This window comes from Herpailurus yagouaroundi, unplaced genomic scaffold, assembly GCF_014898765.1.
Source record: "Herpailurus yagouaroundi ecotype Mexico unplaced genomic scaffold, PumYag 250, whole genome shotgun sequence".
Lineage (NCBI taxonomy): Eukaryota > Metazoa > Chordata > Mammalia > Carnivora > Felidae > Herpailurus > Herpailurus yagouaroundi.
Window position 1 is genome coordinate 2,568,577 of NW_024412467.1, and position 10,618 is coordinate 2,579,194.

General features: G+C 47.7%; 1 protein-coding gene and 1 pseudogene across 1 annotated transcript in view; both read left to right on the plus strand.

The window, feature by feature from the left end:
- The first annotated feature begins 391 nt into the window (after positions 1-391).
- KIAA0319 (KIAA0319 ortholog) overlaps positions 392-10,618 on the plus strand; it is a 75,754-nt gene continuing 65,527 nt past the window's right edge. The window contains 5 exon segments of the mRNA XM_040460488.1: positions 392-551; positions 5,068-5,115; positions 5,118-5,150; positions 5,153-5,250; positions 5,252-5,711. Of these exon segments, the coding sequence (XP_040316422.1) occupies positions 497-551; positions 5,068-5,115; positions 5,118-5,150; positions 5,153-5,250; positions 5,252-5,711 (694 nt within the window). The 5' untranslated portion in view covers positions 392-496.
- LOC121020627 (40S ribosomal protein S13-like) overlaps positions 7,331-10,618 on the plus strand; it is a 7,119-nt pseudogene continuing 3,831 nt past the window's right edge.

The following is a 10,618-nucleotide window of genomic DNA, read 5'->3' on the forward strand; positions in this document are numbered from 1 at the left end:
ACATAGAGAAGTTTCTTAGGCAAAGAGGAATCTTTGTTAATAGCTCTCGTCCTGGTACAAGCAGGCATTTGAGGGGAGATAAAGAGCTTTTCCGGGATCTGCTGGGTTTGGATTGCTTTTAACTCAAAATAATGTTCATGGCACAGTGGCCCATTTGGGGGCTGCCTGCCGTTGGCCCCTATCAGAGCATGAAACCCTCTGCCTCTTCTTAGGAACTGTTCTTGCTGTTTGAACAGAATTGGGGTGGATCGTTTGCCTGGATAGGGCCCTATGGTGTTAACAGGGCAGGCTTCCCACTGACATGAATAAACGATAGAAGTAATTTTGTATGTTTCCTCATCTGCCTATTCTTTTTCTTCCTTCTTGTCTGCTTTCTGATTTTCCTTTGAGGTTCCTGAGGCCGAATCTGGTTCCTAGGAAACATCAAAGGGAGCCTGCACCAGAGGCCTCTCAGGATGTGCCCGGAAGCCTGCGTCCATCCACTGTGTGGGACAGAATGACACCCCCCATGAGTGTGCTGTCTCCGTTGCTGTTTCTGGTGACCGTCGCAGGTAGGAAGCCATTCCCTTGGAGCCGCTAGCATCACACAGGAGCTTCCTGTCTTTGGCTTAAACAACTCAGATCAGCACGGAATGCAGGGGCTCTGTGTTTGCTTTGCAACAGAATCATTTGGCCAAAAGCAGGAAGGCAGCCCTCACGCACGCGTGGTTTTCTGGAAACAGGAATTTAAATAGTTTTTTATTGTCATGACTATTTTTGAAAAAATAAAGTTCCATTTCATGTACACTAGGAAAACTTTATATATTTATTTAAAATAATCACAATAGGTGATGTTTTTGGAGAGCAAATGACCACACTCTCTTTTATCCTAAATCTTTATTTTCATATATTCTGCTTGCCTACTGTGGACTCACTCATGATATGAAGTCACTGTTGAGCAGCAATTATTCTGTTAACCCACATGCTGGCTAGGCCAGCTAGGGCCCCTTTGAATTTACCAAGGACTGAGGGCAGAGCTATGGCCAGGGAAACCGATTTTATGTCCGGAGTTTATCAAAGTGTGGTGAAGCCATAATAAGGCTTACCTGGGTTAAAAAAAAGTAATTTTTTTTTTCAATTGAGTAAATGTAAAGATCTAATTAGCCTTGTGCGAGGCTTCACGAATTGGGCAGAAGGCTTCTAGCAGACCGAAGGGAGCTCTAAGGGGCTGTACAGAATGGAAGGACTTTATAGGCAGAAGGAGGTGAGATCACCTTCCCTTGGGGGAAGTCAGGGAATCTTATCATGCAGATGACCTCACTAGTGGGATCAGGACGTTCCAGACCGATTGGTTTAAAATTACACTCAATGGAAGAGGCTGAATCTGCAGTTAAATTAGGTAGTTAGTCTCAGTGGGTCTTAACATAAGTGACTCCATTTGGGGCCTGTTTCTTTTCAACACCAAGAGTGACCCTTGTTAAAATACATCTTTGGGGCACCTGTTAGGCTCAGTTGGTTAATGATTTTGGCCGAATCATTGATTTCGGCTCAGGTCACCATCTCATGGTTTGTGGGATTGAGCCCCGTGGGCTCTGTGCTGACAGGGCAGGGCCTGCTTGGGATGCTCTGTCTCCTTCTCTATCTCTTTCCTTCCCCCTCTTGCATGCACTCTCAAGATAAATAAACTTAAATAAAAAAAAAATGTTTTATCTGCATCCAGACCTATTGAACTAGAATGCCTAGAGGGTGTGGCTCAAGGGTTTGAAGCAGCTTGCTTGCTTGCTTATTTAAAAGTTTATTTATTTTGAGAGAGAAAGAGCACAAGCAGGAGAGGGAGAGAGAGAGAGAGAGAGAGAGAGAGAGAGAGAGAGAGAGAATCCCAAGCAGGCTCTGCACTGTCAGCACAGAGCTTGACATGAGGCTCAAACTCACGAGCCCTGAGATCATGATCTGAGCTGAAGTTGGACGCTTACCAGACTGAGCCACCGAGGTGCCCCATGAAGCAGCTGACTTATTACGAGCACTGTTGTAGAGTATGTAGGGGCTACTGCAGGAAGTGCTACCACTGGAAGAGCCCTGTCATTCCTCATAGATTACTAATGTTTAGGCACTCTTTTTTTTTTCTCACAAATACCCACTTTTGCATTCCTCTTTGTCTTTTTCTTGTGATCCTTCCATTAATTTAAAATTCCTGCGTTCCTGAGCCCCCATAATGTTATTTGCGGTTTGCCTGTCTGCCCTCTCTATCCTCTGTACCTTTGACAAAATGCTGATGATGATTTCATTGATTTGTCAACCATCATGGGGTTCCTACTTCCGTCACAGATCGGGCTGGGACTGTGGAGAACATAGGAACATGGGAGGGTGTTCTCTGGTCTCTTCGCGAGCTGTGTTGAGTGAGTCTTCTAGAGTCTGAAGTAATTATGGCAGCTTGGCCTCACGGAAGAATGGTTAGTTGCTGGAAACCTTTTCAAACTTCTTTATTTAGCATTAAGATCTCTGCAGAAGGTATGTCTGTCTATACAGACCATTCAGGTGGTTTTTGCAGAGCAAACAGGTGATCTACCTGAGGAGTGTATGGAAGTCTGTACCTGATTGAAAACTGCTTTAAGCTTTGTCAAGGCTTCTGCCTTGGAAAGTTCTTCTCAGACACTTGCTCCAGGATTACAGCCTTCTTTCTGTACAGTGGTTTCCTTGACACAGTTTTACAAGTTGGCATTTGAGCTACCTGGTGGCCCACGCCAGAAAGGAAACATGGCAGCTTCTAGGGATCACTCTGTTCAAAAGATGACCTAACAGTTTTTCAAGGGAAATAAAGTCTATCCTACCATATGTGTCTGAAAGAAATTTCTAGACTGGGTCTTCATTTAAAGGCCATTCAGGGACATAGTGGTATCTTTACAAATAAAGGCAATATTTTTCAGAGTAGATGTGGGAGTCCAAGATTATCTGTCTGTTCTACACCCTTCATCATCTCTTGATTTTAATTAGAGATGCTAGTTTTTGTTTTATGTTCAACTGGAGGTTTTTTCCCTCTCTATATCTGAGGTGAAGCTTTTTTTTAGAAAATAAAAGGCTAAAACTACTAAGGTAATTTTTAAAAAGTAGATTTACATTGGAGAAAATGTCATTTCAGTTGAATTAGTTTGGTGCTAGCTTACTCATGGGGAAAGATGCATATCTATTATACCTAATTCCTATTAAATTGGACCAATTAGACTTTCCTCTAGAGTCACTGAACAATTTTTTTAATGTTTATTTACTTAGAGAGAGTGCATGCGTGCGAGTGCAGAGGAAAGGGGCACAGGGAGAGAGAGAGAATCCCAGGCAGGCTCCATGCTCTGCACAGAGCCCAACGTGAGGCTCCCATCTCACAACTGTGAGATCATGACCTGAGCTGAAATCAAGAGTTGGGTGCCTAACCGACTAAGCCACCCAGGTGCCCCGGCATTGAATGATTCATTCATTCATTCATTCATTCATTCATTCATTCATTTTTTAATGTTTATCTTGAGAGAGAGAGCATGAGCAGGGGAGGAGCAGAGAGAGAGGGAGACACAGAATCCGAAGCAGGCTCCAGGCTGAGCTGTCAGCATAGAGCCCGACATGGGGCTCAAACCCACCAACCCCCAAGTCAGGACCTGAGCCGAAGTCAGACATGTAACCAACAGAGCCGCCCTAGGCGCCCCGAACAATTGTCAAAAACTTGATGATGTGTGTACAGGTAAAAGTAGAGATGACTCAGGGGCGCCTGGGTGGCGCAGTCGGTTAAGCGTCCGACTTCAGCCAGGTCACGATCTCGCGGTCCGTGAGTTCGAGCCCCGCGTCGGGCTCTGGGCTGATGGCTCGGAGCCTGGAGCCTGTTTCCGATTCTGTGTCTCCCTCTCTCTCTGCCCCTCCCCCGTTCATGCTCTGTCTCTCTCTGTCCCAAAAATAAATAAACGTTGAAAAAAAAATTAAAAAAAATAAAATAAAAAAAGTAGAGATGACTCTTACACTGTATTTAACCATTTCTCTTACCTCCAGTTAGAAGTACTATCACCATGAGGAAAGTAACAGTTTCCCGACAGAGCCCTCACTAGGAAAGAGATCTCTATCAATACATAAAAAGAATAAAAAAGTGACTTTGCCCTTGGATTTCAGGGAATGACAAACTGCTGCCGAAGGTTCTGAAAGTGTCAGTTTCTGTCATTTTCTCGTGGATGGGTCACCACACTTGTGGCCCTACACGACCGTGTCTGCAGGCCACACGGGGGGGTGGCACGGCGCTGATACCGGTCGTCTTTGCCGACTGAAAGCATTTGTAGCTCATTATTTAGAGTCTGATTGAAGCTCGTTGTTACATACCCGATGTATTGAGGACAAGTTTTTCTCTCCTTTGAGATTTCCCTGTCAATTGATCAATCATCAGGATCACCTGTGAGACAAAAAATAAAATCAGTTTAGGGACAGCTGGGTGGATCAGTCCATCGAGGGTCCGACTCTTGATTTCGGCTCAGGTCATGATCTCACGGTTTATGAGTCCAAGCCCCACATCAGGCTGTGTGCCGACTGCATGGAGCCTGCTTGGGATTCTGGCTGCCTCTTTCTGCCCCTCCCCTGCTTCTCTCACGTGTGCATGCTCTCCCTCCCTCTCTCTCTTTCTCAAAAATAAATAAAATAAACTTTAAATAAATTAAAAAAAAAAAGAGCTAGTTGTTACAGACCTAGACTGAGGACAGGTTTTTCTCTCCTTTGAGACTTCCCTGGCAAGTGATCTATCATCAGAATCACCTGTGAGACTAAAAAAATCAATTTAACAACAGGAATATGGTGCTGTTCCTTAGGTAAACCTTTAATACCTGAATTTTGGGTGAGGAGCACGGCGCCACAAATAGTGTAAAAGCCATACCCAGCTGGGAAAGAATGCTTAGTAATTTCACGTAGTGAAATGACACGAGGAGGGCCTGGAAGGTACGACGGGCGAGGGGGGAGATTCCGGGGCGGGGCGGCCGGCGGGGGCACGGCTGGGCTGTCGGCTGAAGGGGGTGCTTTCTGTAGGGGATGCTGGCTGCCGCCATATTCCTCACTGGAGACCTCTGTTTGCAGGTGGGGCCCGCGGCCAGTGCGCTGACGGGAGGAAGCACGCCAACGCTGTCCTTCGCCCGACGTGGAAACTACTAGAATCCTGCGGGGGACCGCACGGGCGCTTGCTGTCGCCGGCCCGCCTGTGACCTGGCCTGGTGGGCGGGGGTGCCGGGGGGGGGGTGCCGCTGCTACCTGGTGAGCTGCCCACCCTCGCTCGGAGAGCTGTGAGCCCCGCAGGGCGGGCCCCGTCGGGTCCCCGCTCACCTTTGTCCGGAGGCCCGGGTGGCGGCTGCACGGCGGGGAGACGCTGCTGACCGGGGACGCGGCGTTGGGACTCTGGGGGGAGGGACCCCCCCCGAAGATCTCAGAAAGGACCCCCCTTCCTGGGCAGAGAGCAGGACACGATGACTACGGGGAGCCCGGGCCTGACCCCCTTTGTGTCCCCCAGGAGGCAGGAGCCCCTGGGGGGGGGCGCCCAGGCGGGCCTCGACTCCTCCTCGGCTGGGGGCCCGCCGCTGAGGGAGCCCACAGGGACCCCGGCCCCCAGACACTCTTCCCGGAGCAGGCTGTTTCCCGCCTTCGTGAGGACTCCACCTGCAGGAGAGGAGTTGGGAAAGGAGACTTCTCCCACCCAGGAACCACCCAGCAAGAGCTCTGGAGACCAGGTGGGCGGGGGTGCTTGGGGGAGGGGGTCGTTGAGGGACGGGGTGCTGAGGTCGTCAGGCGCCACTACAGGCTGTACCGTCACAAGTAGGTGCCTCCTGGGCGCCTGGGTGGCTCAGTGGATTAAGCATCCGACTTGGACTCAGGTCATGATCTCACGGTTTGTGATCTCACTCTTTGCTGGCAGCCTGGAGCCTGCTTCTGACTCAGTGTTTCTTCCCCGCCCCCAGTCACACGCTGTCTCTCTCTCTCAAAAAATAGAAAAAAAAAAAGACAAGACAAAAAGGTGCCTCCTAAGGGCACCCGCCTCCAGCAGCAGCAAGGGAGGTGGCTCCCAGCGCCTTCCCGGTTAACAAAACATCCCCTTCCTCTGCTGTCCTGTCAGGACCAGACACCTATAAGAATAGATGGTGTTTCTGCCTTCACCAGTCAGCCACCTAATGATGACTTTAGTGCTTCTCCCTCTGGGTGCCTCTGCCAGTGTCTAAGGGGAACGATGATTTAGCAGACGTCCCTGGAGCCGGCCCACATGCACAGCCCGTGGTTACCACAGATGGAGTCACCTGGGCTAGGCCCACTTTGCCAAACTGGGACCTAGTATCTAACCCAGTTGCAGTTCACCCTTCCCCAGGACTGATCTTAAGAGGTCATTCTGGAATTTCCCCGTCTGCACCAGTGAGGTCATCCATTGAGACCCTTTTGTTCCCCAAAGGGAGGCCATCTTGCCTGAAATAGTCCTGTTTTTGTTCTTTATAATTTCTTTGTCCTGCATTTAAAACCTTTTTTTCTGTAGCCCTTTGGAGCTCCTTTCTATTGCCGGAGAGGGTGCTGCCCGATGCATGAATCGTTCGATAAGGTCAGTTAGATCTCAGAAACTTCCTCAGTTGAATTGTCGTAATTTAGCAGATTTGGCCCAGGAATGGAGGGCTCTGAACTGCACTTCTGAAGGCGTTCAGGGACGACGAGAAACACAGGCGTGGCACCCGTGAACCCCTTTCTGAGTTGTCTTTCTTGCCTGTCCCAAGGGCCCTGCGTAAGTTCCTCCCGGTTCTGGGCTCTGTCCTCCTTGCCCTGAGCTCCCGATCTCACTGGCTTTCCAAAGTTCCCCGTTTGTCTGAAATCACTCGCTCCACATGGGGGAACTGCCAGCAGTGTGGACACAATCCCCCAGGCGACTGGAAACCCCGGTCCTCGGCTCTGTCCCCACAGTCCACGTCGGGCCCTGCCGCTGGCAGCTGGAGCCCCCGTTTGTTGGGGTCCTGCTGAGTCAACCCCTTCCCCGGCCCAGACTCCACGCTGGGAAACGTTGCAGGTGCGCACAGGACTTCTCTCGGCCAGGACACGGTAACAGCACTCGGGGACTGCACGGTCGTTATTCGGGGGCACAGGCTTGCTTGTCGTGTCAGATGAAGGCTGGCGGAAAGACAAGGGCTCTCTGCATTCTGAAGAGTTAGGCACGTGACCTCTGGCGCACCTGCTTATTTGCGTCTAAAGGATGGCAGTCCCGGGAGCTAAAGCCATCTCTACAAACGGCAACATCTTACTAAAACCACCTAGAATCGCAGTGGCTGTTACGAGGAACGTTCCAGTTAGAGAAGATCACTTAAAAAGTGCCCTTGGCAGCAAGGATTCCCAAATGAAGCAAACAGGCTGGGATACGTTTTTTAATCGGCAGGCAGAAGCCTCCACAAAGCTTCAAAGTTCCCAAATAGCTTCATTCAAAGATTCACTGTGAAAGCTTATTACAAAATTAAGTAATTTTTACTGCTTCCCTCTACCCTCCTTTAAATCCTCTTTCTAGTAGTCTTACGTCTGCATTGCCTTTACAGGATTGTAAACAAAAGTCAGCCAAGTTAGTGACCTTACAGACACCTTGATATCACCTGTTAAAGGAGGGCCCCATAGGGGACACCCTCCCAGAGTTGACAAAACTCTTACATTCTGGTAAAGTGCTACCTTATTCCCTTAAATGACCAAGGGAAATTAAAAATTAGTGACAAATCTTGCCAAATTGTGCTAAGTGCCACATCTACAGATGGGACCCTGGAAAACTGGACAAACCAGCTAAGGGTGAAGATCCTTCCCAGAGTCAGCTCTCCTGGATCTCTGAGTGTAGTGCCTGGTGGAGAAAGAGAATAAACTTCACAGTGTCCCTTTCTTTCTAAATCCAGGCCATTGGGCATTGATCTTTGGGAGTGACTCTAGAGTTTTTGAAGATAGTGTTTTTTTTTTACACCCTCTGAGGCCCGTGGGGTTGTTTAGTATTGCCAGAAATATTTACTGATATTTGAAAGGATTTAATGACTCTGTGATTAGAAAGTTGGCCAGATTGGAGGGGCATCTGGGTGACTCAGTTGGTTAAGTATCCAACTCTTAATTTCAGCTCAGGTCATGATCTCGAGGTCCTAGGATCAAGCCCTTTGTTGGGCTCCATGCTGAGCTTGGAGCCTGCGCTGGATTCTCTCTGTCTCCCTCTCTCTGTGCCCCTTCCCCACCTGTTTGAGAGCAGGAGCTCTCTCTTGCTGTCTCAAAATAAATAAGCATTAAAAAAATTTTTGGGGGGCCAGATTGGAAACTGATATTCAGAGCCTGATAGATATTTTTTTTAGGTCTTTTCCTTAAGCTAAATGTAGACAAAGGGAAAGAAAACATTCTGAAGCCTTTGTGGAAAATCGACTAGAAACATTCCAAAGGCAGACAACTCTTAAATCTAGAACATAGGGACACCTGGGTGGCTCAGTCGATTAAGCTTCCAACTTTGGCTCAGGTCATGATCTCATGGTTCATGAGTTCAAGCCCCACATCCCGGGCTCTGTGCTTTCAGCTCAGAGCCTAGAGCCTGCTTTGGATTCTGTGTCTCCCTCTCTCTCTCTCTCCCCTGCCCATGTTTGCACTCTGTCTCTCTCTGTCTCTCTCTGTCTTTCAAAAATAAATGCTAAGAAAAAAAAATTTTAAAAAAAATCTAGAACATAGAAATCTTTTGATTCCCAGTTGGAAATCTCCCTGATACAAAAAGCAAACTAAGGATAACGTGGTTGGATGGGTGGTTCAAGCTGCAATGGCTTTCATTTAGGCTGCGAGGAGACCCAAGTCTTTGAGGAAGAGGGAACCATTCGCCTTATCTCACAGATCTTTGCAAATCCAGACACACAGCCCAGACACAATTCATAGGCAACCTCTCCTTTTTACCAATCCCAAATCCTCCCGTATTTATCTCAAAAGGCTTGTAAGTATTGTCCTTAGGTACCCATGTTCCTCTTGGAGGAACTTAGATTCTTTCCCTGTGCCTGTGAGATATAAAGGTGAACTCTTGATCATCTCTCTCTCTCTCTTTTAAATTTTATTTTAGAAAGAGAGAGAGAGAGTGTGTTTGTGCGAGCAGGGGAGGGGCAGACAGAGAGAGAGACAGAGAATATCAAGTAGGCTCCGTGTCAGTGTGGAGCCTGGCTCAGGGCTTGATCCCACGACCCTGGGATCATGAAATCAAACTTCAGAGAGGTAATTTTTACCTGAAGGAAGCAAAAGAGGGGAGGGAGAGACTTTAAAAAGAAAGACTTCTCCATGGCTTCCATAGGTTACTTGTCAAAGAAAAATACAAATCTTAAGTGTCTTCTCCACAAATATTAGTCGAAAAATTTTACCATTAGAGCAGGGTAACCGTAATTTATTCTAACTGTTCTTTCATAACTGGTAAGTTTTGTATTGTTGTACCTGATTCATGGAAGTAAATTCAAAATGAAGCTATAAAGTCTTTGTTTATGTCTGCCTGTATGGTTTTGTTGTTTGTTGCTTTTTGTGTTTTTTATTTTTATTTTTATTTTTATTTTTTTTCAACGTTTATTTATTTTTGGGACAGAGAGAGACAGAGCATGAACGGGGGAGGGGCAGAGAGAGAGGGAGACACAGAATTGGAAACAGGCTCCAGGCTCCGAGCCATCAGCCCAGAGCCTGACACGGGGCTCGAACTCACGGACCGCGAGATTGTGACCTGGCTGAAGTCGGACGCTTAACCGACTGCGCCACCCAGGCGCCCCAAAGATGCTTTTTGTGTTTTTTAAATGTATATTTATTTTGAGAGAGAGAGTGCGTGAGTGCATGTGCAAGCAGAGGGGCAGAGAGAGAGAGAGAGAGAATCCCAAGCAGGCTCATCACAGAGGCCGATGAGGGGCCTAGTCCCACAAACCGTTAGATCATGACCTGAGCCAAAATCAAGAGCTGGACGCTCCACCTGCTGAGCCACCCAGATGCCCCTATCTGTACGTTTATACGTATCCATACATATACGTTACAGATGTGTGGGATTTTTCTATCTCCCGATGCTATTGCCAAAACTAATTTGTAAAAGAACTCTACTTAATTGGCTTAAACAAGTAAGCGTTCATATAAATTTAATATTCAGTATTAAAGCCATTTTAAGTTTGTTGGTTTAATTAAAATGGTCATGTCTTTGGAGTTACCAACAGCACTGAATATAATACATGCAACTTTTACTCTACCTGGTTTTATTATCAAATAAGTCCTTGTTATTGCTTATAGAATTTGTCATCAAGAAACATAGTTGGGGAGGGCACCTGGGTGGCTCAGTTGGTTAAGCATCTAACTCTTGATTTCAGCTCTACTCATGATCTCAGGGTTGTGAGATCAAACCCCTCATCAGGCTCTGTGCTGAGCATGGAGCCTGCTTAAGGTTCTCTCTCCCTCCCTCTCTCTCTCTCCTCCCCCTCCCTCCCTCTCTCTCTGTCCCTCTTTTTCTCTCTCTCCCTCTTTTTCTCTCTCTCCCTCTCTCTCCACCTCTTTCTCTCTCTCTCCCTCTCTCCTTCTGTCTCTCCCTCTCTCCTTCTCTCTCTCCCTTTCTCCTTCTGTCTCTCCCTCTCTCCTTCTCTGTCTCCCTTTCTCCTTCTCTCTCTCC